Consider the following 27,634-nt stretch of genomic DNA (forward strand, 5'->3'; position numbering starts at 1 on the left):
AGCCTTTGTTTGTTTGTTTGACGGTGACCGGCTGCTTGCTCGCTCACGTCAGTCGTCACGTAGAGGCAGAACGCCGAATACAAAAATATCGTGATTTTGTTGTTGGATAAACTATTTTTATATTAGTATATTCAAACCAAATAAAATTATTTTTTTAACAGATTCTTGGTTTGAAATCTATCTTTCAGTGAGTATAAAAAACTTTCCCTATACAATTTGCTTCATTTATAAACTGCTACAAAATATAGTCTGTCATTTCAACTTTTAAGTTATAGCCTAGTTTAAAATTAATTAATATTATAATAGGATAACGTTTTTTTTAATCAAGTCAGCCTACTTAATATTTATAATAATAAAATTCAAAAATTGTATAATTCAAAATAAGTACCTAGACTTTAGCTAAACTTTCATTTGTGAGATGTGAAAACATAACCTAATTCGGAATTTATTCTTCATAGTAGGAATAATGACAATTTAGTTCAGAAACAGTATTGTTGATCAAATTGTTCTAAACTGAAATCTGAGTTTGGTTTTCTTCATAATTATACAACACAAAGGCTTCCCCACTAAAAATGTATGTCTGTTTGAAGTAGGCTAACTCTCACTGTACGGTATTCAAGTTTTCTATAGGTTATAATTAGTTCATTCACAAAAAGCTGTCCCCATTTAAATGCTGCAATTCAAAGTTATTTCATTCATATCTTCACTACATTCTTATCTTTATCACCTTTCTTTTCCATCAAATTCATGTTTCAATACTGTACCGTAGTAATTAACATCCTTTTTCAGGTGATTGAATGGAATATTTTATTGAGCATATTTTGACACTGTTGCTAAACTATGTGGGCAAATACTTAAAGAAAAAGCTGTTGCCAAAAAAGAAGACAATTGAAATTATCTACAAAAGTGATAACTATATTGTAATCAACAAGCCCCATGACTTATTAATAAATAGCAGTAATCCTGAGAATAAGGTGAGAATTTCTCCTAGGTTGCTCTTATGTAAGTGAATAAATAATACCAATTATTGAAAGTCATGAAAATAATATTTTTTCAATTAATTTAGAAATATAGTCATTTTATTTTGGATATCTAAAACTATATTTAACAACTTCTCCTCTTCCCACCACTTTCTCTGTTTCATCTTCCTACCTCTCTCAATGTTCTTCTATATTCATCCATAACCTAGCGCCGCAGTTCAGGATGGTTTCTCACAGCTTGGCGTTGTTGTCATTTAAGATGGATGTCTGGCTTGGAAGTGTTTTGACCGCATTGCAGGATGACTATTAACGGTTGCCAGAAGATCAACAGCTGGGCCTTTTTCGTTATTTTTCGTGATAGAGAAATTCTGAATACAGATTCGTTCTCAGCGACCCCAAGTTTAGCCTGAAGGCTCAGAATGTCAACAATGTTTTTAAATAATTAAAAATGAAAAGTTGTTAATATGGTAGTACACCACGTTTCTGGAAACTTTTTATTGGTTACTGGAGTTATTATTGATTATAGGTAGCACAAAAATCAAAATAATCGTGAGAAAGAAAACTGCTGATGAACGCGAATAAGACCGTCTTGAACCATTGTTCTATTGTCTCGGCTGCTTGGCTGAGCCTGGCTGGAGGGATCAAATAACCGACTGGATTGATCTTTCGTCTGTCCACCAGGCGGAACTACGCCGGCCATTGCTGGGTGGAAGATGTTACTGCGGCCGCTCGCATTCCCACCAACGCTGCTATTATTTGCCGTCTCAGCGCTTAGTCCGATTCAGCCAAGCATCAATAATAATAATAATAATAATAATAAACTTTCTGTCCATAAAGTGACCATGCAGGGCATGCTCACAAGAGACAAGTCAGGAGAAAACATAAAAGCCAAAAAAGGCAAAACCAGCAGCGGACATCACAGCGCCAAAAAAAGTCAAAAATATCTACTCACCAGTGCACTGTCACATTCAAAGAATTCGTTGAGTGAGTAGAAAGGATTCTCCTGCAGGAAGTGCTTCAACCTTCGCTTTAGTGCAGCCACAGGTAGACTCCTCACTGAAATGGGCAGCTTATTTATAATCTTTCCCGGCAGGTAGACCACACTGGATTGCGTCCTCCCCAACCTGCAGTATGGGAGATCCAGTCGTAATCTGTTACGAGTGCCGTACTCATGGGAGTCTCCCCTGACAGGCTGGACCTCCAGGTCACCAAATGCATTCACAGCAGATCTGAAAATATAAAGGCCATAAACAGTTAGAAGACCCTCTTGTATAAACAGTGGGCGGCAATGGGCAAGGTGTTCAGCATTGCATAAGATTCTAAGTGCCCTCTTCTGCAAAAGCAGGACCCTCCTCACATGGGTGGAACTGCCCCAAAGTGTGATACCATAAGCCATCACACTCTGGAAGAAAGCAAAATAGCACATGCGTAGATAGGCCGCGGGAACGCACCTCTTCAGACCCTTCAGTAGGAACAGGATCCTGCTCAGCCTGCAACAGACACCTTGAATATGCTCCTCCCAGGAAAGTCTCCTATCCAACATAAAACCCAGGAGCTTTACTGGAGGACAATCGTGCTGCTTACCATTCTTGAGGCTGAAAACAATCGTCTGTGTCTTTTCTGCATTTAGGAGAAACCTGTTTGCAGAGAACCAGTCAGCCGCCATCTCCATGGACGCCCGCATTAGTGTGCTCACATCATCCAGACTCCTGCCAACATCCAGGAGGGAGGTGTCATCCGCATAACACACCACCATTCTGTCCCTAGAAAGAGCTACATCATTGATCATGAGCAAGAAAAGCAGAGGACCCAGAATTGAGCCCTGCGGCACTCCACAATCCACACACCTCACCCGTGACAGGGCCCCGTTCGCCAAAACGGCCTGCCTGCGGCCCTCCAGGTAGGAACGGAGAAGCTGCAAGGGACCACCAGTAATACCATACATGGAAAGCTTTGTTAGTAAAATCCAGCCTGCACTGCGGAGCTAGGTTTACTTCTGGATTTGATTACTTTTTCTGTGTCATTCAATAAATGTGTAATACAAGATACAAGTAAAAGTAAAATAAAATGAAAGTGATGATGACTTTCCCTGGCTGCGCAATTTTCTTCTCTTTTTTCGTTATTAGTATGAAAAACTTTTCAATTTTCATGTAGCCTATTAGATTATGTTTTGAAATAATTGAAAAAAATAATTGTAGCATTTTTAAATGTAGGCTATGTCTATGAGTCTTTGAATCTGGATGAATCCTTATGCGGTTATTTATCATCTTCTTTTCCTTCTCGCTTGACCGCCTCGTACTTCTTCTCTTCCTCCTCCGCATCCTTCACATCATCCTACTCTTTCAGCTCCTGCTCTTTCTTCAGCTTCTGCTACTCCTACTCCTTCTCCTTCCTAATTCTCTTTGTTGATTTTAGTGAATTTCACTTGGAAACCTGTGCATTGGTTGAATGGGAAGTATTGTTGTTATCTACAAGGGAAGCAAGGACTGAATTGAATCTCTCTATGACACGAACAAGGAACATCAGAATAAGTAGGATGAGGAAAAGAAAGATGAAGAAAAAAATGAAAGGAAGAAGAATGAGGAGGAGGAGGAAGAAAAAAATAAGGATGAGGACATTTTGGAGTGAATCTCTCCACTTGATTTCCAACACGAGCTTTAATAATCTCTTTTCAAGTTGTATAATTTGTTGTGTGGTGTAGGACACTCTAGAATGGCGCCTACTTGCCGTGTTCCCTTGGCTGGCCAATCCCAGCCTCAAAAACCGCTTCTATTTCGTTCACCGGCTGGACTACGCGGTCAGCGGCCTCATAATGGTCGCTCTAAACCGGCGCGCATGCGTGGCTGCTGCTACCTGCTTTCAGAATCGTACCGTCAGCAAATACTACCTGGCGCTTGTGCGCGGCCATGTTTCAGCTGATCAGCTGATTGACGTGCAGGTGCCCGTAGGTGAGTCACCACTCACCATCTACACATCTCACTAGTTTTTTCCCATTCTTTTACTGCAAATATAGTGCGGAATGATTTAACAGGCGTTTGAAATTTGAAACTATTTGTCTCATTGCATGTACACCAATAAAATTGAACGGCAATCGGCACATTATGAAATAACATTACAAAAACCACAACAAAAAGTTCTTTATGTCATAAAAACACCTATCAGCCATCCAGTCTTTCAATTTTTTATTGAGCTGCACTCCATTTTCAATATACCTAAGATGGTGCGGAAGGTAGTTGATAATTTTTTGGCTCATATGGATTGGATTTTCTCGTAGAACGATTTCATATGTTGCTGTATTCTGTAGTTGTTCCTTGAGCTTGTGCTATAATTTGTGTTGGTCAGCATCTCTTGTCCACGTCGATGCATGTTTGAGATCAATAATGCTACAGACCACCGAAAGCTGAAAGACCATCACTTTGGTGAGAGCGTTCACCGAAAGCTGCTTAAATTCCTAATTTTGTCTCTAGGTAACTTAATTTCATTTTTGATCGGTAATAAATTTGAATGAAGTGAAAATGAGCTTCCTTCTGCCTTGAAAAACAAGTACAATAATATACTACACAGGCTTCTAGTCTAGGATATATATTAGCAGAATTTTTTTATAGTCGCTGTCAGTTGAATATTAAAATTCAAATTTATTCATTTGTTATGAAACGAACAACAATTATTACAAAATCATTATAATATTGTAAAAAATGCATAATATTGGGTGGACCATGGAAAACAAACGTTTTTGAATCACTCAGTTCTAGGCGGCTGGTGGAGAGGGAAACGCGCCGTCAAAGTCACTCGACTCCCCACCACCTGCGATTTGGTCAATAATATGCCGCTGTGGTCAAAATATCTTCGCGTGTTTGCTGATCAATTTCAGGGATTCTAACATGTCTTAACGACTGTTATCAACATTTGCTATTCACCGATAACTTTAAACTAGAACTTTGAATCTGTGATATTGCTAGAGGCTACTTTTATGTAGTGAGATTTACGTTATGAATAATTGTGTATCATTGAATCAATAAATGAATCAATAAAATAAAATTATTAATTATTATGAAATGATGGGACAGCATTGTTTTTTTTTTCATCGTCTTCTATAGTAGATGATGTCATTCAAGTTATCCCGGTTTATCTGATATAATATTAATTTTTTGATCCTTAACTATTATAAAATATTATTTATTTGTTTAGTTACAATGCAAATAACACTAATGCAATATATTTCAAATTCAAATTCAAATTCAAATTCAAATTTTATTTATTCAAGTAAGTTACAATACATTCTGGTTCATACACGAATCTACAATAAATTACAGTACAACAGCCAATTATGCAGCAAATTTCACATATTATGAAAACTTATTAATTACAATGAAGATTGAATGCAACATTAGAATATTGATAATATAGTATTGTAATATAACTACATAAATCAGCGGTGTTTCAACAATGAATAAATGATAATTTCAATGAATAAATATACACCCCACTATATATTATATGTGTTGGGGTATAAGTAATTAGTTGCTTATTGCGTGTAATAATTACTATTTACAAACTTCATTCACTGATATGGGATTAAAGTTTTTTATAATAAAATTAGTAAAAATGTATAATACAAACAAACAAAATTATGGAATTAGTAAATAAATATTAATGTTCTATTAAGGATAATAATAAGAAAGGTTATTTTTAGAAAAATGAAAAACAGTAAAGAGTGGAATGAAGAATAAATAGTTTCAATATTTACAGTCTAACTAAATTTTCACAATTTTCCACTCCAATATCAACCAACCAGGAAAATAAACTTTTCTTGAACCTGTGTCTATTGAATTCTTCCCTAATGTAACTTGGTATTGAATTATAAATTTTTGGTCCCAAATATGTGTAGTTTCTTTGCCCAAATGTAGTGTTCATCCTTGGTACTATTGAATACGTGTTTCTCTGCCTTGTTTGATGGTTATGATCTGCCAGTCTTATGTGTTCGTTGTTTCTCCTCATTCGCGTGATGATAGCCTGGATGTAGAGTTGTCTTACACTCAGTACTTTACTGTCCTTGAAAAGAATGTTCGTGGGGAATTGATTCTCCTTGAAGCCTATTATTTTTAGTATTCGTTTTTGAAGTTTATAGAGAGGTTCAACATGTGTAAAATTCGTAGCTCCCCAGATAATTATGACGTATCTTAAAATTGATTGCACTAAAGAAAAATAAACAGTTTTTAATGTCTCATAGTTGAGGATTTTACGGAGTTGATAGAATTTGTAGAGAAGCTTCCTGATCCGGGTAATTGATAGATTAATGTGCTTGTCCCATTTGAATTTGTTGTCCACTATTGTTCCTAAATATTTCATTTCATTGACTTGTTGAATTGAAGGGCAATCACACGGGTTGTTGGTGCTTCCACAGTGATGCAGGATTATTGAAGAATCCGGTGGTCTCGTCCGTTCTGTCAGAGAAAAGGCTAAAAATTTCGTTTTTGTTGCATTTACTGTAAGCAAATTTTCTCTTAACCATTTATCGACTTTGATCAATTCTTCCTGTGCCAGATTAAAAACTTCCTCCCAGGTGTTTCCTTCAAATAGTATACACGTATCATCAGCAAAAGCTATTACTCTTCCTCTTATCTTAATTGAACATAGCTCATTTGCATATGCCAAATACAGAATTGGCCCAAGAACTGTTCCTTGGGGAATCCCAAACTTCATCGTTTCCTCTGAACTGAGATGTTCTTCAACTTTGACTTTTTGACGCCGGTCACAGAGGTATGATCTAAACCATGCTAGAGGAACTCCTCTAATTCCCATGGCTTCTAATTTCTTCAGCAGCAAACTGTGATTAACAGTGTCAAAAGCTTTTGCTAGGTCCAGGAACACTGCTGCACATTTTTTGTTATTTTCTAGCTTATCTGTGACAAAATTTGACAATTCTAATACCGCATCTTCTGTACTCCTCCCCTCACGAAAACCAAATTGATTCCTAGATAGTAAGTTGTTTTTTTCCATGTAATTCACAAGACGTTTCTTTACCAGTTTTTCCAAAATCTTAGAAATATTGCTTATAAGTGAAATAGGCCTGTAATTGGTGGCATTTGTTTTGTCGCCTCCTTTATGTAATGGTCTAACACATGTCTCTTTCATAGCTTTTGGAAAAATTCCTTTTGACAGACTTAAATTAAATATGTGAATTAATGGTTTTACAATTACATTTTTTATCGACTTCAATGTTCTATTATTGATTCCATCAAGTCCTGGAGCACTGTCATTTCGCAAACTACTAATAGCTTCAAGAAGCTCATCTTCAGTTACTGGGTGAAAGTAGATGGAGTGTAGAGTTCTTGTAACAGGTTTATATTGGGATATGATTTGGTCTAGTGGTTTTCTTAAGGAATCTATTATTGTCTCCGCCATTTCTTCACCTACATTTGTGAAAAAGTTATTCATGTGGTTGAGCACAGTTTCTGGATTTTCCTTTAGATTGAAAATCCTATCATCTATTTTAAAGCATTCAATTTCATTTTTGTTTTTGATTTAGAGTCAGTAGCATCTTTGATTACTTTCCACATTTTTTTATTATCCTTTCCAGCTTCATACAATTTCTCTCTATAGTATTGGTCCTTTGTTTCATGAATTAAAGCTGTGAGTGTATTCCTATACCGACGATAGAAGTTGGTTAAGTTAATGTTGTTTGGGTCTTCCTTTCTTCTTTTGTTGAGTAGATTTCTGGTTCTTATTGCTGCTACTATACCTCTGGTGATCCATGGTTTGATGGGTTTGTACTTCTTCTGCCGCCGATGCTGCTTGATATTATTTTGTATATGTTGTCTCAGAGTTGATAAGAAGGTGTCATAAGATGTATCTGGATTATTATCTTCTAAAACATGAATCCACTCCTCATTCAGTAGTTCATTCTTCAAGCTATTAATGTCTATTTTCTCGTTTATTTCATGTGTTCCAGTTTCATTTGCACTATTTCTCGAAATATGTTGCACTCCTAGAATTGTGGTGAAGTGGTCAGTTATTGTTGATTCATAAATGATTGGAAAAAGATTATCTCTGGAGTTGGTAGCAATGTGATCTATGCAAGAAGCAGTTTCTGTTGTAGTTCTGGTTGCTTGTTTAATGCAGAGTCTGAGCCCATGCTCGCTTAGAAGATCGCAGTAGTCATTCAATTGATGATGTGGACGAATTTGAAGGGTGTTAATATTCATGTCTCCGGCACATATGACTTGTTGCCCTCTTAATTCATTCAGGATCGATTCCAAGTCACACAGGAAATCTGTAATATCATTGAAGGACGGTGATCTGTATATTGCAAGGATATTCCACTTTTTGTCTGCTGCATCCAACCGAATATGTAGGACATTTGCCTGGTTAATATGTAGCTCAACACATTGTACATTTATACTATCTTTAACATAAACAACTACACCATCATTTTGTAATGGGTTGTTTATGGTGGAAAATACATCATATCCTCGAATGGACTGGAGTACAAATTCAGTCCTAATCCAGCATTCGGTTAGAATAATAACATCAAAAGAAAAATTAATGTCGCACAATTGAATCATCAGCTCATCAAAATTTCTTCTGATACTCCTTATATTGAGACAGAAGATGCTCAAATCACAAGAACTCAATGCTGCACAAAGTTGTTGACTGTTGTTGATCACTTCATCGTTTATTTCTTCAAAATAATCAAGATCCTCGAAGCTGAGCAAATTTGATAAGTTGTTGTTACTCATTATTTAAACTCTCATTAATCCCTTCCATGTTTCTTTCATTCCAGCTTAAGAGAAACTCTTCACTAACATCCTTTAGTTTTCGAATTAGGGTCAGCACTAAATCTTCTTGCCCTGTTGTGATATATCTGAAGGTTTGTGTGTGTCTGCTCATTGCTACTATTACATGTTGTGTGCTGTTATATATTCCAAGTTGTTTTTTATTGTTCCTTATCAGAACTACATTCTTGTGAGTTAAGCCCTGTGCTTCATGAATTGTATGGACTTTTACTGAAGGGTGAAGTTTTGATTGCAGCTCTTCTAGCACTGTTTTCTTCTCGAGCTGAGTGAATGTAAGAATCAGAGTGTTAGGTTCAAGTGGTCCAAGTTCTCCATTTGTTATTGGAGGTCTGACGGATAACAGGACCTCATTTTTCGTACTAATGTCCTGGTAGTAGCTGGAAAGGATGTAGCAGACGTCTATTGGACACCTTCTAGTTACTGTTTGATGGATTCTCTTCTCACAGAGAGATGAAATGTGTGACCATTCAGCTGTTAATTTACTTCTCTCTATGTAAGGTATTTGGTTTGAATCTCCTAGCAGAATAATCTCAGAAGCACCAGCGAGAGATGAGACAAATCCCACGAAACCTGCATGCATTAATACTGCTTCATCTATGAAAACACGTTTGTACTGCTTTTTTGATCCGTTTATTATAAAAGATGAAACTGTTCTATAGTCCTGTTTAATTATTCTTTCATATTTATTTTTGTGAATTCTATTCACCTCTTGCCTAATTTCATTTATTCCAGCTCTTGTCTGACACAAAATGAGATCTTTACCTGGTGTATGTTGCTGAAGGATAAAGTGAGTTTTACCACACCCTGGAACTCCATCCATCCAAGTTATTTTTGGCATCTTACAATTTGTGATGTTAACTTTTAGAATATTCTTCAGCAGCTCAGCATTCAGCATGATTTGGGTGTCTCTACTGACTAGAATATACTTTTCCTTAGTTAAGAATGACTTTGTTGTTTCATTGTAGGGTACGTATTTTCCTTCATTTTCTAAACAGAAGCCCATTCGATATGTAGTGGATGTCGGCCACAGGAAAGTCTTAAGTCGATTGTCGTAGATGTTCATCTCGTTTCGCCTTATCTCTTGAATACATGCTGCTGAAGAAGAGATATTACTATTCAGTGATGATAGTACTCCCCTATATAAATCCGCATTCAGAACATCATACTGTTGAATAAAGTTCCTGAGTTCTATCATACTGTTCAAATAAGCATAAAGAATAGAATCATACGGTAGGTATCCTTTTGGACAATCTTCAGAGCCATCGTTTTCATGTGGTATATCCAAGAACTTTAGATTGTTTATTCCTCTGTAATAGAATGCATAATTCAGGTTTTTAGTTTTAATTACTAAACTTAAAATGTCCAAGCATGTAAACTCGGAGTCAATATCAAAAGAATCTATTCCAATCGTAATGTTGTATTTATTTATCGATGCATATTCGTCTATTACCAGTAAGAGGTCACGGATACCTAATTGAGCCTCATTGTTATTATTTTGCGCTAATATCAATGTCAATGAATTTTTAACAAGATGAAAACGAATTGAGCTATTATTTACGTTCCGTAAATAAACAGTAGGTAAGCTATTGTATTCATCTTGACTCAGCGTTTTCTTCTTGATTGAATGTGCAACGCCTTCTGAAATACGTAAATAATTTTTATTCCAGCGAGCTAATGATAAATTAAAATCTGTATATTGACCAAAGCTGAAAATCAAAGACGTCCTACTTTTCGCTGACTGTTTTATTAATTCTGTTTTTTCAATAGATGATAGGAAATCTTGAATATCTATTTTTATATTTGATGCTGTGAATTTATTTGATGATTTTGAGCTGGAAATTCTATTTTTAATCTTTTTAAGCACTTCCATAATTTGTTCGATCAATTGATTGTTGCAATGCTTTCACATAGCTGGGACACTTTAGATAGTTTACTTTGTGGTCTGAGGGTTTATCAGCTCTTTTGCAGTTAAAACATACTGGAGGTTTATCGATTGAAGGGCAGGTTTTGATGTTGTGCCCTGTGATGGAGCAATGACCACAGATATATATATCTTATGACTATATATATCTTATGACTATATAAATCTTATATAATCTTGACTATATAATCTTATGAATATATATCTTATGACTTTCGTAGTTGATAGTAAGTATTCTGGTAGCTCATTACTTTTGTACATAGTCTAGAAACAATTGGCAAAGATGCCGAGTTGGAAAAGGCTAGAGTTATCTGCTTTGTCTAATGCCGGACAAGGATAGCAAACAAATGTTAATCAGATGCTGACTATATAATGTCAATCTTACTATAGGCCCAGCAAGCCTTTGGGAAAGTTGCTGACTGTTCAAATTGGATCCCACTCTAGCTCCTTTAGCTATATCAGGCTATGATGAATGAATAGATGATATTTCTCCATAAATGCTAGATAATAAAATTGAACTAAGTTGCATGTTACCCCATTATTATTTTCTTGCATTATTGTTTATCATTGAACACTCGGCCTCTGCGCTCAGGTTTTTCCGAATATTGCAGGGACTTCCCGTTTAATATATTCAGGCCTATTTATATGTTATCATATTTAGGGTCGTTTGCACAGGCAGCTTAAAGTAGATTTAATGTTGGCTTAAACTCAAAATGAACCACATTATAATATAAGGAACCAACTTGATATGGATTCAATCCAGATTAGAATGAAATGCAGTTCAAACTGAAACTGTGCAAACGGCACAAAATGGTATTTCATTTATAATTTTATGTAATATTTTACTCTTTTCTTTTACAACCATTGTCATTGTAATTTTTTTTTTTGGGTCAGATAAAGATTTGTTTTGATTTGAATGGGTGTTGCAGGTGTGGACATAGCCGAGCAGTCGCTTAGCAACCGTATGAGCACCGGGGAGGGGCGCTGTGTGGGGGGGTCGATGAAGGGAGCTCGCACCCAAATGCTGGTCATCGAGCGAGGGGTATTCACCCCTGACGGATACCCAGCCACCAAGGTAGGGACTTTATAGTAATTTTTAACAAATCTTGATTTAATCGATATTCAATTATGATATTCAAATATAATCAATCTATAATTGTTATCAGTATTTATGAAATCGAAAATCCGATTTAATGTGCCACTAACTATGTGCACAGCTGAATGCTTTGGCGGCTGGGAGGCTGTTTGAGCTTACGATTATTTGATCAGATATCAATAGTGAGATTGTCAGCATTAATTGAATGGGAAGCATTGATGTCATCCTATAAGAAATTCTAACACGCTGACAGCTTCAAGTGAATCTTACTATGTATTCAGATTATTTTTGAAGTTCAGTTTTGATTAGTTTTAAGCCCTGCTTTTCAATGGTTTTTTGCTCTGCTGAGCAAAAATAAAAACCATTTGCTCTCATTTCTCACTCATAATTATTATAATATTCATAATCAAGTTCCGATTAACACAAGTCTTGAAAATTGTTGGAGGAGGAACAACAGACACAGCCTAGAACTGTTCGTTCCCCGAATTTTGATTCACAATTATACTCGTCCAGAAAGCACTTGAGTACTTGTGGGGATGTTCACACAATGGAGTAATGAACAATAATTATATGAACATATTAATTATTTTCTATGCATGTTTTAATATTAATTTTATATTCAACAAGAATATTAATTTTGTATAGTATGATAATGCATTTCAAATCGTTTCATCAATTTTCAAACATTCTGTATTTGTATTATTGAAGCTTTTTTTATCAATAGACGACTACTCTGGATGTGTGCTCCATTATCTACAAAAAGTTATTGTTTCACATTTTTCAAGGCCAGCTGCTAACCATAGATTTCACCGGACATCATCAACCGACTGGCTAATCAGATCGGTCATCTGTAATAATCAAACCAACATAGAAACTCTACAACTCGAATCTTGGAGCAAATAACATAGAAAAGTGTGAAAAATATTTGTCCAAAATCGTTTCAATGTAGCCATCTTTCAATCATAATCACAGCATCAAATTATATTGGCAATTTCTCCCTAATTTCGATAAAAATATCTTGGAAAATTTGCGTGAAGGTGTGTGTATTTTTAATGAAAAATAACAAGTGAGTCAGAATTAATGGAAAGTAGCGTCTGAAAAAAATAATTTGTTGCGTTTTTAGCAAGTAAACACAGTGGAACAATGAATGAATGAATAATTTTTTTTTTATTTGCCTGTTTTCTAATTTTTTTATTAAATAAGACTGTTTTCCCGTTGGTCTAATTCTTATCACACATTTTGGTTAGATGTTTTGTTCTAATTCAGGCACTTTTCTCCTTCACGTCTTGCTCCAATTCTCTATTGCTCAATAACATAATCCATTTGTTGATGTAGGAGAGCTTGTAGTATTTTTTCACACGCTCGCTCCGGCGAGCGAGTGCCCGAACTTGTTCTTGAAAAATTTCAGAGTTTAATTATTTTTTGGGGTTTCCCAATATATCTGCTAAGTTAATGGTTTAATTGCAATGCAATAGTCACACCCGGCTGCACCGGGTGTTAAAATTTAACATTCAATCTCATCTTCAGTTTGGTATAAAAATTTGGGGTGCATCTTATTCGAATCACTTCAATAAGATATTCACTATTCAAAAAGCATTATTAAAGGTCATTTTGGGCAAACCTGAACGATTTCCAAGTGACAGTATTTTTAATGAATTGAATGTATGAACGGTTGAGCAGCTGTATAAATATAAAGAATTTAATTATTTACATTAATAAACATAGAGAACTTTTCAACCTCCGTATATCGCCTCAGGCTAGTTTTACACTCATTCGGTTCGTTTCGTTTTCGGTTCGTTTTCGGCAGATTCCGATAAGTGTGAAACGGTATTTCGGTTTGAATTCGGTACCGAATAGAAACCGCATAGAACCGAACGCCCACTTGACTAATAAATTCCATCAGGTTTCAATTTGTTGCTAGCAAGAGGCTACTTTCACACACTTTCGGTTCGGTTCGGTTCGTTTCATTTTCGGCAAATTCCGATAGGTGTGAAACGATGATTCGGTTTGAATTCGGTACCGAATAGCAACCGCATAGCACCGAAAGCCCCCTCGACACGAATAGGTTTCATCATATTCGAATTCGTTGCTAGGGAAACAGGAAAAAACAAAGTCTTTTACACACGCTTGCCTTTCTTGTTCATATTAACCTGATATCGTGATTATATGTTTCAAAATTTTCCAAGTCAAAATCATATGGTCAATTCATTTCTGTTAGTTCACAGGAACATTTTTTCTCAATGAATAGTTTGCTAAAAAAATATGAAAGTTATAAATTGAAACTCAGAGAGAATTTTTATTATTTTAACTTTTCCACGAATATTACATGACTTCATCAATGGAGAGAAGAGATGAAGTTTATATACCATGTGTCAAAACAAGGAACAAATTTTCAATTTAAAAAAATAATCTCTCTGAACATCCAAAATTAACATAATCAAAAAGAAACTATTCAAATAATTCACAATTTTTAATTAACTTTAAAATTTTGTTGTTCAAGAAATAACATCTTACAATTTAACACCAGCTGTTATATTTAAATATACCAGCATGAACTGTGAAAATCCAAACACAGTTGTGTTTAGGAAGAAAATACCTAATTAGAACCGTACGAATTAAAACCTGACATGTATGAAAGCCTCATTTGTTTTCGGTAACGAACCGAACCGAATGAAACCGAATGCGTGTGAAGCTAGCCTTACAATCTCCGACCCTCAATCATTACCTTTGAACCACACAATGCAGTTCTATCCATTTGTAGAAGACTGTTTGATTATATTGTGCATAAGCTTATAAGTGTGATACCTGCTCTTTTTATAACAGATAATTTGAATGGAAGACTTCTGAGAGAGATAGATTCATGGATTGCTTCTTCACATCCTAGGATAAGTGATTTCTTGTAATATTGTAACTAGGATAAGTTCACAATCATTCAAGAATGTCTGCTTTTTTATTTTATTATCTCGTATTCTCTAACTTTTTTGTTTTTTTTACTTTCCTTCTTTGTTAATTTCTTCAAATTTAGATGTTAATAGGAATCCACCAATTTTATTATTTTTTTAAAATAATTTCGTTTTTAGTAACACTCGGCCCCCGCGCTCAGGCTTTCAACCTTTTCAGGGACTTTCCGTGTTCAATAATAATACTATTTTACTTTAACTTATTTTGTCAATTGTCAATTGTATTTATGTAATTATAGACATTCATGTATGCATTGTATGAAGTAAAAATAAACTATTGATTGATTGAACAGGCTTTTTTCGGCCTGGGTAATCAATTATAAAAATAATACAAAACATTATAAGAAGACATTACGAAACATTAAAAAAAATTATAAGAAGAAGAAACATTTTCGATGAATAAAGACATGTGCGTATTTCAGTTGTACAGTGCCAGTGAAGTTTTAATAATGATTAAATTCCTTGAGAATAAAAATACAAGAATGTTTTTTTTTAAAGAAGGCTTCTCTTATTGGCTCTAGTGCAATTGAACGGGATTAGAAGTTAACAGAATTTTGTGCAACCGGGTGTACTGTTCGAAGAGGATTATTAATCTGTTTACCCAATATCAAGAGCAAATGCTCTAGAAAAAATATCTCCAGTCCTTAGTCCTTTTTCTTCTTTTTGGTAGTTGATATTCAATGTTGAAAATTAAATCCCATACCCATGATATGCGATTGGATTGATTTTAGATCCGACTGTATCATTTCATGATATAATTTACTTTCTTTTTAAAAAATAAATAGAATCCACAGTCAGTTCTGAGATTCACAAAGCTTTTAAACTTGTTATAGGGATTTTTGATAAGCTCTGTTCAGTTATCAAGCGTTATCCGATCGTTTGGTCTAATCTTAGTCTAACAGTTCGGAAAGAGCACACAAACTACTGCACTCCTGCATTAGAAGCGGCTGGGTTTCGTTTTCTCGACTGTACAGCTGAAACGAAAATCGTGGAATTTTTTCCGAAAATCATGACATTAAAGTCCTTTGAAAAATAACATTAGGGGCTGGCCGAATTCTTCATTGATTTTTCTCAACTGAATTGATGAATGTGACTTTCCTTTGTAATATTTTTCAATCTAAATACGCATTATGTGACTTTTCAATGATATTTTTTAGTTGAAATACGCATTAAGTCATGTTGAATGTGACTTCTCAATGATATGTTTCAGTTGAAATGCAGAGTGTGACTCTTTTATTGTAGGTTCTGCTGAAACTGATAACAGGTCGACGTCACCAGCTGAGAGTGCACTGCTCCCATCTGGGTCACACCATAGTGGGTGACTACACCTACAGCAACCGCCGTGACACCAAGCCTCCGCGCACCTTTCTGCACTCGTTCAGGTCATTCATCTATTAACTCACTCATTTTTTTATCTATCAGATCAGTTTTATTTCCAATACATCAAGATTTTGACACCTACTGAGATCGGACTCCCGATGAATTGGCTACTTCGGCCATGATAAATCGTGCAGCCCAATACAATTTCAACTTACATTTTTCTTCATTTCTTATCTTTTGCAACGAACTGTGAAAATATAAAGGATCAGAGTTAGTAAACATTACTACAGTCTTCATTCACCATCTTCATTCACATCATTTCTACAGATGTCCTTGTAGATAACCATGTCCTGTTATCACCACAGCTCTCTTCCTTGGGAGTGAAGAAAGCAGTATTAGTGCAGGGCTCCCATCTCCTGCTCTCAGTCTTCTCTTGCAATGAGACATGCCACTTTTTACACAATTGTTTGCGGCTATAAACATTTCATTCTATTGTCACAATATCAGGCTATTGTTTATTGTTTTTGAAGGGACGGATTCAAGGATCCAAAGGTTCAAAGAGCCCCACACGTCAACTGAAGCTTATTGTGTTCCCAAGTAGTATGTTAGTTAGGCAAACCAATACCTGTGTTCTTTACAAGAACCAGGATGGAGTTTTTCCCTATACTAACATCCCATTCATCACCCGGTTGCTTGTTGCAATCCAGTGTGATATGCTTGGCAGTCTCTTCAGACTGATTAGTCCTCGTGACCTACGTGAGTTCCACTCCTGGCCTACTTTGAAGGTCCTATCGCTGAGTAAGGGGTGGCCAAGTTGCCTCTAGGGCGCCCGGTCACCCTTGACTCAGCCGCTTGACCCACATTTGTGCCAGGAGTTTCACCCATCTCTGATCTCTTGGGTTTTCTCTTTTCGCCCCTCCGAAACTTCGCAGGGTCAGAAGCCTCACCTCTCCCAAGAAGTTTTGCCTAAATGAGCAGTGGTGAGGTTTGGTCACTCCACCCAAAACTCGTGACCTACGTGAGTTCCACTCCTGGTCTTATTGTAGGTCCTTCCGCTGAGAGAGGGGACGCCAAACTACCTCTAGGGCGCCCGGCGACTGGCCACCCTCGACTCAGCCGCTTGACCCACATTTTGTGTCTGGAGTTTCACCCATCTCGGGTCTCTTGGGTTTTTGTTTTCGCCCCTCCAAAACTCTGCAGGGTCAGAAGCCTCACCTCTCCTAAGAAGTTTTGCCTGAATGGCCGCCCTCCTCTGATAAAGTGGTGAGTTTTGGTCTCTCCACTCACAAACTCGTGACCTATGTGAGTTCCACTCCTGGCCTTTTTTGTAGGTCCTTCGGCTGAGGGAGGGGTCGCCAAATTACCTCTAGGACGCCCGGCGTCTGGCCACCCTCGACTCAGCCTCTTGACCCACATTTTGTGTCTGGAGTTTCACCCATCTCTGGTCTCTCGGGTTTTTCTTTTTGTCCCTCCGAAACTTTGCAGCGTCAAAAGCCTCACCTCTCACAAGAAGTTTTGCCTGAATGGCCGCCCTTCTCTGAGAAAGTGGTGAGTTTTGGTCTCTCCACCCACAAAATCGTGACCTATGTGAGTTCCACTCCTGGCTTCTTTATAGGTCCTTCCGCTGAAGGAGGGGCCGCCAAATCGCCTCTAGGGCACCTGGCCACCTTCGACTTAGCCTCTTGACCTAAATTTGTGCCTGGAGTTTCACCCATCTCTGGTCTCTTGGGTTTTTCTTTTTGCCCCTCTGAAACTGCCCTGATGAGGCAGATCCCGTGGGTTTGAAGGCAAGGCAACTTCTGGAGTTGCCTGGAGGTCCATTTTAGTTGCCTCCTACGACAAGCATGGATACTGTGGGTGAATTCTGGTTTTCAACACATTCTTGAGTATGACGATCGACTCAAAGCTCCCCCAACCCACAGGGGGCATATCAGGCTAAGTCATACTTTATCCCAGCTTGCCCCGTTACGTCAGCTTTTCCGAGAACTAATAACAGAAAATGTTGAAATTACAACTAAGGTTAAGAAATGCTCAGCATTTGCCCAAAATCTGTGGTTTTCTAGCGTTTCTCACTTTCATAAAAAGTAGAACCTCCATCCAATCCTTGAAAGGCTTCTGTGCAATTTCAGGGTAACGGTTATTTAAGATTAGGTTAGATTAGGTTCAGATTAAGATTATTTTTTATTTACAGGTCTGTATTAAATTTTGAAATTTTACACAATATGGCAACGGCTAGTATGTTTAGAAACGTTGAAAATGTGTTTGGCCGAAGAATATTGGTTAATAGATTAATCAAGGTTAAGGGATGCCAAGCTTCAAGGGATTAAACATTAAGCAAAAGATTCATCCAAAATCTGTGTTTCTATATTCATTTATTATTTATTTATGGAGACAAATGGTAACCCCATTTTGTCTCCTCCACAAAAAAATACATTAGACAATTGAATACGAAAATGTTGAAAGAAAATACAAAAAATAGTCTTAAAATGTGTTACAATAAAAAAAATCAAGTAGAATATTTAGAGGAGTAAAGATAATATTGGCGAGCTACCAATTTTATCCAAATAGGTTTGATAGCTTTCACCTATCACCTAAGGAAAGTCATCGGTTCCAATTATGCTAATATCTTGATAAATCATGAATGGATTTAATGCATATGCATATTAAGTCCAGTTCAGAGCAAATCAAATTATAATTTTCAATGTGATTCGAAAAAATTTAGTTTACACCAGAACAAATAATCTTACATGCTCTGAAAATAGATTGAACATAATTGAGGTTACAAATATGTTTGATATGTTCATCAGAATAGATTCAAAAAGCTTTCACAAAAACTCAGATATTATTGTATCAAAACTAGATCAAAATATACAACTTATAAATTAAGAATACTTATCCTTCGTTTACAGGTTATAAGGCAGGCTTATGGCTTTCAACATTAAATGAAAATTTTAACACCAATTGAAAAGAGAAATTGAAATCTACACTTCACATAATATGTTCAATAACATCAATAAATTTTATAAAAACATTCAAATCTCATACAAAACATCTTAAATTTAAATTATTTAGAAAATCTTCAACAGGAGACAAATACTTCAGGGTGTCCACGCGGCGGGAAAACCGGGAAATCCGGGAATTGTACGTGAATTTCATTTGGGCGGGAATTGTACGGAAATTTTGTCGAGATACGGGAATTGTACGGAAATTTTGTCGAGATACGGGAATTTTTTGACACTTCCATCAACTAGCTAATTGTATATCAATTAAGGACAGAGTTGAAATTTAGCCAGTGGATGAGTGTTGTATTAGTGATGGATGATGCAGGTTGGTGTATCAATGTGGCTTTTTATAAATATCGTGTATCGATACGCCGTTTTATCGGTGCTGTGTATCGGTAAGTTCTATCGGAACGAGTAGGTTTTCTTTCGATATTCATTATTAAGGTATGTCCACACATGCCAAACCAAACCTCGAACAGCGCAGTGAACCGTGCTATTCGCTGCGCAGCGCACCATGCAGCGAACCGCTCAGCGAATTCAAACAATAAAATGCTATCAAGTGGTGAATCTTTTTCAATTTTAATAATGAAACATCTGTTCTGTTGATTTATCCTATACTATTAATCGAGCAATTTCTGTTTATAATTATGTTTAGAGTTTTGGATGTTTAGATGTTTATATGTTTGTATTTCACCGGATCTCGAAAACTGCTTTAACGATTCACACGGAATTCAGAACATAGTAGGTAGGTTTATAATATAAAACTTCGATTGCACTAGGTCTCATCCTTGGGAAAACTCACTGAAGGGCATTAAAAGGATAATTATTATTCATCCTTGGAAAAACAGCTGATAATAATTAATTCGTCGTCTGTTGATGATGGAAGTGAGTGAGCGAGTTCATGTGTGTGGAACTGTGTCAAAATTATGACTCAGCTATTGAACTTCTGTAATCATTCAATCAGGTATTTTAGTGCCGGTTGCAAAAAAGCCGGGTTATTTTCAATCCTGATTAATTCCAGTAGATCCATCTTTTTGAAATGCTCTTCTCTGATTTGGTTCACGTGAAATTAATCAGGATTAATATTTAACCGGCTTTTGTGCAACAGGGCCTTTTTGAGGGAAATTTTTGCATTCCTCTGGGAATTAATCTCAATTTACTGTGATAGAACATTTTTGTATGAACTATGACTGTTATTATAATTTCTTCTCCCGTAATAAATTTTTTATGCTTTTGTACCCCGATACTTTTACTAAGTTCGGCTTCAAATCATCAGTTTTCGTAGTGTCAATGATATTTGAAATAATTTTAAGACATGATATATGTTCCAATCACTGATTTTTCTCTAAACATGATTAGAATATTATTTGATTTGGATTCTCTTATCATAATTTCTTGTGAATCAATAATTGATCATCCATTTTTAATCGATAGGACCTAATTAAATTAAAACCAATTGGAGAATCCAATCAATAGGCTCTAGGATATTATAATATATTTGGTAACAAAAGTATTTAGAGTAGTTATAATAACCTTGGTAACTAAAGTATTTAGAGTAGTTATAATAACCTTGGTAACAAAAGTATTTAGAGTAGTTATAATAACCTTGGTAACAAAAGTATTTAGAGTAGTTATAATAACCTATCACGAAAAATTAATATTATCCACCTTGCTTATCCAGTTTTGATTACGGTCATTTCAAATAAACAACATATTGGATACACTGTTTTCATCTGCTTGATGTTTTTGTTTTTAATTATGTACCCACAATGCGAAAACGCATTCCTTGATGTGTTTAAATTTGCATCAATAAATTGTAAATCACTATGATAATTTTAATCAATTATTATAATTTTTTCAGCCCCTTTCTCATTTAAATAATTAAGTCAAGTCACTGATAGACTGACGCACTGTACAGTCGGCTGAAAACGCTGTGGAGTGTCGTGCAGAGTACAGTTCAGTACTGTTCTGAATGTTGCAAATCGATGAAAATAAAACTCCCTTATTCCTTGATCAAAACTTTATTATTGATTAACAGGTAACCCGTGCTCCGCAAGGGTCTATTTTAAAACTTTACAAACTGAAAACTTAACGTAATGAAAATTCGAAGAATTTAAAATAGGCTTAAAACCATCCTCGGTCAATTAAGAGTCTATTTGCAAAATTTCAAGTTAATCAGTCCAGTATTTCAGACGTGATGATGCGTCAAAAATAATTTTCCTATCTGTACTAATATAAGCCAGCTCTTTACTTTATTATAGTATAGATTGGTGAACCTAAAAAGGTCCTATCCACCTAAGTAAGTTTTTTTGGGTTGCCAAAACATAGACCAAACCAGACACCTTTTGGGGGGAATTATTCTCAACTCTACCCACTTTTTTGTGAAATAACAATGATCAATGTTCTTACCAACGAAAATCGACAGCAAGTGGAAAATATTTTAAATATTATATTTATATGTATAAAGGTGTCACTTTTTTGAGTTAGAATATGTTGTAGTATTTATTAAGATAAATAGGATATGGAAATTACAGAATCTATTCCAGTCAACTTATGATTAGTTGGTGGAATTAACTATTAGTTTAAAAATAACAAAATGATTATAATTTTAAAAGGAAATAATTGTCATGAACTGAGTTCTTGGTCAACATTATTTTAATATTGAAATTTATCTTATCATTAATTTTTCAGAAGTTATTCTATTTGCATTAAACATTATTCATCGGTTCCTATAAATTTATTATTCATGACAATGAATTGTTCAAAATATAGATTGAATAAAATGAGAAGAGGCCTGTACTGTATTATGGCCGGGACACACATAACCGCACCGAGCTCGTGTCGACGTACGGCCGACAGTCGGACGTACTACGACGAGTGACAAGACAAGTTTTGTACGATCAAAATGATAAGAAATATGGTTGAACGCAAAAATAAGTTGAACCAAAAGTAAAAGTAGAACCAAATAATTCAAGCCAAAGGTATAATAGACATAATATAATAAGTAATAAAATAAACAACAAAAAGTATAAAAGAAGGAACCCGTGACTGTGTCTTTAATTCTAAATTTAAAACTAATTATGTGTAGATGCAGAAGGCAGAAGATATATAAATTTAAATCGGATGTAACAAGCTTTTAATAGTGTTATATTATTAACAATAGTTCAACGCATTCAGAAATCAGACGACAGTAGCACTACAGAACTGAGACACGGCTGTCGCACGGAGTAGTGTGCTCTCCTACCACCATCACCGTGTCGCGAGCGTAGCTCAGCCGTAAATCGGCGCGGGCTCGGTGTGGTTATATGTGTTCCGGCCTTTAAATGTTCGCGAAAGTATTCACATGTCTTCCACTTGTGATGGATAGCCAAAATTGAACCGCAAGCTGCACGGCGAATTTCAATCGAGGGCTCTGATTGGCTGAAAAGTTCAGTGTTCGGCGAACGGCCTAGTAAAGAACGGTTAAAAGAGCGGCTAGTGGGACGCTAAGGGAACATATGGCTAGTGTTCGCTACACGGCTTGATGTACGGCGGATTCGCTACGCTGTTCGAGGTTCGGTTCGGCATGTGTGGAAATACCTTTATATCAATTTGAGGTATAGTTCCGTATCTGGTGTAGGTATTATCGGTGTTGTAATTATTGATAGTAAATAAAATCACACATATGTTTTTCAGAACCTAAAATGTTTAATATTAGTCAAGTCAATATAGACATGAAAAAGGGGGTGTGCTTTCAATATAATAAATTGTAGTTCTGATTTTTCATTATATTGTTTGGATACATAAGAGAAGTCCAGAACCAATTTTTGCATGCAGAACTTTCTTGTGCTAGATACAGAATGGCCCAAAAACCTCGTATTTTCGGTCCATTTTCTAGTTTTAAGCTCATTTCCGCCAAATCCAGTCGTCGGACAGTTAAATTTGCTCTCGACTTTTTTCAGATTATAAAATTCGGAATAAAATTAAATCATCCGGAGCTCTCTATATCTAATGTGTTCTGAGTTACAAAAACGAGTAAAATTTCAACAAAATAATGAATTTTAGTTTTAAATCATCAATATCTTCTGATTACCACAATTCAAATGTATAATTCAAAATCCCTTTGGGCGTAACTTTGTGCGTTCTCTGGTCTCAGGTTGAAGAGCAAAAAATTACGCCCAGAGGGATTTTGAATTATACATTTAAATTTCAGCAATCTGAAGATATTGGACATTTTGCATGCAAAATTGGTTCTAGCCTTCTCTAATGTATCCAAACAATATATTGAAAAATCATACTTACCTACATATTGCAAACATCAATGTATATACCAGTAGTAACTGGACTATAATGTTTTAATGGGTAAAGGGTAGTTTAGGGAGTTTCGTTTTTTTCTTCTAAAATTGCCTTCTTTATATTATTTGAAATACAGTGTACAGTTATAATCGTATAATGGTGCTACATTTTGATGAAAAACATACTTGTGCACTTTTGAAATTATTATTTAAGAATATTATATTTTTCCAAATTGACCCCCCTTCTGAGTAACCCCATAACACCCCCCCAACCTACATTAAATATAGGTAAATTTTTTTTACATATTAATTGTGCCGAGCACTGTATTTAATTCAGGCCTTTTCCCAAGTTATAATAGTACATTTAATACGCAATAGACTAGAGCCATTATTGTAAGTGAGTTAGCGAAATAAATTATTTTCTCTCTCTATTATGAACGGCCATGACTTCGAGTTTCCCATGATAGATATTTAAAAATTGTGGCTCCGAGTCGTCGAGGAATGTAGATTATGGAATTATCTCTAAAACTTAGCCTTCTTGTCGCGACATAAAGTGCGATAAGTTGGAAAACAGCAAGCATTGAAATTATAACAAACTACCGATTTTGCAGTTACTATTTGGTCCAAAGGCTCTAGAAGCCACGCGACGATTGGTCAAATTGATTCCATTCACCCAATAGGAGACCTGTTTCTAAATACAGTAGTGGGGCGATTCCCCAGCCGCGCAAGACCAGATTACGTTTCGGAGGACACTTTGCTAGGAGCACTACGAGAGTAAAGATGTAGTCACTATGTTTCGCCCTTTTTGGGCAGGTTTATAAGTTTATTTCAGTAGTTAATGTAGGAGCTAGTTTTATTTTTATTAAAGTTTAAATTTTCTAGTAGTGCTATGTCTTGAAAGGTTTAATTGTGTTTCTTCTTCATGTACGAATAATTGTTTCTTCAAATAACCGCTAAGGTACGTAAACTAAGGTTAAAATATAACCCAATTAATTGAAACTTCAATCAAAAGATTTTATCAACAAAGCCTGTTATTTTTCAAGTTAATAATATTGATTGAGAATAATCCTTTTGATTTTATTAGTGATGGAAGATACTTATAAATTTTTTCTAAAGAAGTATAGAAATTTTTCAGTTACGTTACATTTGAGTTATTGTTTCTGGAGATATATTATCGTAGAGTATTGCTGAAAGTCAGGAAGATAGCCTTTAAATTGGAATGAAATTTTTAAGATTATGTTCATATTGAGTTTATGACATTTTATAATTTTATATTTTTCAGACTCTGTTTTCTTATGTCATTAAGGCTTTCGAATAATTTAGTAAATTTTTAAGATAGAAATCTTAATAGACAAAGAAGAAAGTTTTTCTTTTCCATGAAATAATTATTAAAAAATGTTGGCTAGCGCACAAGTTTCCAATAATACTAGTCGAGCTACTATATGAAAAATTATATTTGATTTTGCAAACCAAACGAAAAATATCATAAAAGTTAACATCATAATTATTAATGAAGTATTCATTTTTCTAAAAGCATTATATTAATTTATTACGGGTGTTTTCATAAATGTTGCATTGTATATTAATGACACTCTGGCAAGTAAATTTGTTTTAAATCTGTTAAATTTTGAGAATGAAATCAGAACGTCAAGATAAAATCTAAATTGAATAACAGAATAAACTCCTGTTTTAGCTTTTGATGAATTGTAGGAAGAGTTAGAAATTAATGCTGTAATACATTTATTTACAGCGGTTCATGTGTGTCCCCAAACCAACTTCTTGTACTACCACCCCTTTGGTTCCGCAACTTTATGTAACACCGCTTCAAGACACCCGTTCAGACGACAGGTCTAGGGACGTAAGAGGACGTCGCCGTCAAGCCAAATTCAACCGGTAAAAGCTCACCGCCAAAAACAAGGTACTGTAACCCCGACGATAAAGCAACGTACAGACCAACGAAAGTGCAGTGTAGTGAAACAAATGTTCATTCGAGAATGTCAATCAAAAGTGGGGATTCAAAATTATTATGAAATGGGTTATATGGGTTACTATCGACGAAACTTGGGTTCAACGGGCTTTTCTTTCTTGAGTAATTCCATGTTGAAATTAACTGGTTATTGATATTGTTGACTGATATACTTGATGACTGATATTGTTTGGTTTTGTGACGTATTGCTATCTAATCGGGGATAGTAATGCGCCCCCGAATCAGATGAAGAATGTCACCAAAGTAACATGAAATTGTTGTTTCTGTTGTTCGATTTTAGTTGCCAATGTTTATTGAAGCTGTTTGTATTTTTCAATTATTTCAAATTGTAGTGTTATTCTATAGTATAAACCTATTAAATCAGGCATGGCAAGATTAATTGAAGTTTTCTTGACTCTAGCCCGTTCACCTGCATGAATTAGGTATAGACTCAGGTATTTTCTAGATGTGTCGGCCTATTTCTAAATTCTAAATTTTATTCAAAATTATCTTCTTTGGCACATAATCATGCTTTAACCAGCGAGGAAAACCGGGAAAAACGTGAAATATACGGGAAATGTACGGGAATTTTCTAAGCCGTATTCAGTTGACACCCTGTACTTCTAACGATAGCCAAGCCTTATACAAAATTGAGAGAAACACCTGAAATAAATGCCTAGAGCTTCAAAGCAAGACACGTCATTAATTGCCAATTAATAAAGAATACAACTTTACAAGTTTCATTTATTATACTCATTGAAACTTTATTTTTCAAAGTTATTTTAAACTTATTTCACCTTTATGTTGTTTAGAATTATCTGTTAATTCAGAAATAGAACTTCATCAAAGTGAGTTGTCCAACATTTGAGTAGCTGATCAATTTCCGGTAAAAAGTTAAGTCCGCATATCGATTACACCGATATTTGCTATCAAGTTTTATTAATATTAAATTGAAGAATCGACTTTAATTGAGAAAAAATGTAATATTACAATATATAGAGGATATTTTGAGAAAAGCTATGCTGTTTTGTTAAAATCATGATCAATAAATGTTAGAAAATTCAAATTATGATGCATTTTAGTGACAAATCAGTGATAAACATTTTAGTGAACAAGTAACTTTTTAAAGCACAATACAAGATAATAATTTCCATCAATAAAGATAACTCAAAAAATATTGTTCAACCTCTTATGAAACCTTCCATGAGAGAACCTTATGTCGAGTTGCTCAGAGAAGCGACTGAAAAGTCATTGAATTCTATTTATTGGTGAATTGTAGTGACTAGCTGCAGTTCTGGATCGAGATGCGGGAAAACAAAAAAGTGCTATGGTTAGGATGATATGGTTGATTCTAGTTAATTTGATTGATTGATTTTGTGCAGGCTGGTGTTGAAGGACGGCGTGGAGTGCATAGACGTGAGCACAGGTGATCCGTTTGTGAGCGCGTGCGTATGGACGCCCGTAGAGGTGGTCAACTGCCTCGACGCCGACGCATTCCGCCAGCTGGAGACGCCTGCTCTGCCGCTACAAACCACCATCACTTCCTGATTAGGGTAAGGCTACTTGACTATTATCACTGAATTGCTGCTTTCCTATGAATTCATAAAAATGTTCATATTGAGTCTCATGGGAAAGTACACACAGGGACAGAAAATTATTACCGTCGGTTCTTAAGGCAGTTTTCACACTGGCAGAAAGTGAATACCATTGGGTTCATTTTTCGAACACGGTAAATGGTATAGTGCTCCAGTTTCAGTGGTAAATTGTTCCATGTCACGTGACTGGTGAGAAACTACTTCCTTCCATGGAACGCCACTTCAAAATCTTTGTTTCAAATTTTTGGCGCGCACTTACAGTTGATTTCCACCAAAGTGTGTCGTTTACTAGCTGCGTAAATGAACAAAGACTGCTTTACAAACTTACAGTCTGAAGAAGTGTGCACTTCTACCACTTCACATCTCTCATCACTCTCAAATATTCTAGAAAGAAGAAACCATAAAACGAATGATTATCAAACATTATTTTGTATTTGTATTTTGATTATATATTTTGTGGCTTTGTTATAATAGACTAACAAGCTATCTGCGCATACGCAGATGGCTCATACTATCGACCAATGACAGCTCTTCAATTGTGGTACATTCTGAATGCACCGCGGTCAGAGTGCGAGGCTTGAATTGTACCGGTAACTGGATTTTGGAATATTTACTGTCAACATTGTTCTCATGGGACGCAGAACTTTACCACTAGTCACAATTTACCGTGTTCCCAGAACGGACACATTGCTTTTTCATGGGAATTTTCATCTATTAACAGGAA

At 35.6% G+C, this 27,634-nt stretch overlaps 1 protein-coding gene across 2 annotated transcripts; it reads left to right on the forward strand.

Annotated features, from left to right (window-relative positions):
* Positions 1 to 26,891, forward strand: LOC111047978 (RNA pseudouridylate synthase domain-containing protein 1-like). Of its 2 annotated transcripts, XM_039425876.1 has the most exons (6): positions 1 to 187; positions 790 to 974; positions 3,682 to 3,928; positions 11,627 to 11,772; positions 15,996 to 16,135; positions 26,698 to 26,891. In XM_039425876.1, the coding sequence occupies exons 2-6, from the start codon at positions 798 to 800 to the stop codon at positions 26,861 to 26,863; spliced, it is 876 nt and encodes a 291-aa protein (XP_039281810.1). In that variant the 5' UTR covers positions 1 to 187; positions 790 to 797; the 3' UTR covers positions 26,864 to 26,891. The 2 variants fall into 2 exon arrangements, with proteins under 2 accessions (XP_039281810.1, XP_039281811.1); XM_039425877.1 differs by lacking the exon at positions 790 to 974 and having other exon boundaries at positions 13 to 187; positions 26,698 to 26,890.
* The last annotated feature ends 743 nt before the right edge of the window (positions 26,892 to 27,634 follow it).

Source organism: Nilaparvata lugens, chromosome 4 (assembly GCF_014356525.2).
Source record: "Nilaparvata lugens isolate BPH chromosome 4, ASM1435652v1, whole genome shotgun sequence".
Taxonomy (NCBI): Eukaryota; Metazoa; Arthropoda; class Insecta; order Hemiptera; family Delphacidae; genus Nilaparvata; species Nilaparvata lugens.

What these genes read in the sequence shown, in the direction of transcription:
- LOC111047978 (XM_039425876.1), top strand. Translation starts at nt 798, where the DNA reads ATGGAATATTTTATTGAGCATATTTTGACACTGTTGCTAAACTATGTG. An exon ending in ACGGATACCCAGCCACCAAG is followed by an intron (nt 11,773 to 15,995) that starts GTAGGGACTTTA and finishes CTTTTATTGTAG; the next exon opens with GTTCTGCTGAAACTGATAAC. An exon ending in ACCTTTCTGCACTCGTTCAG is followed by an intron (nt 16,136 to 26,697) that starts GTCATTCATCTA and finishes GATTTTGTGCAG; the next exon opens with GCTGGTGTTGAAGGACGGCG.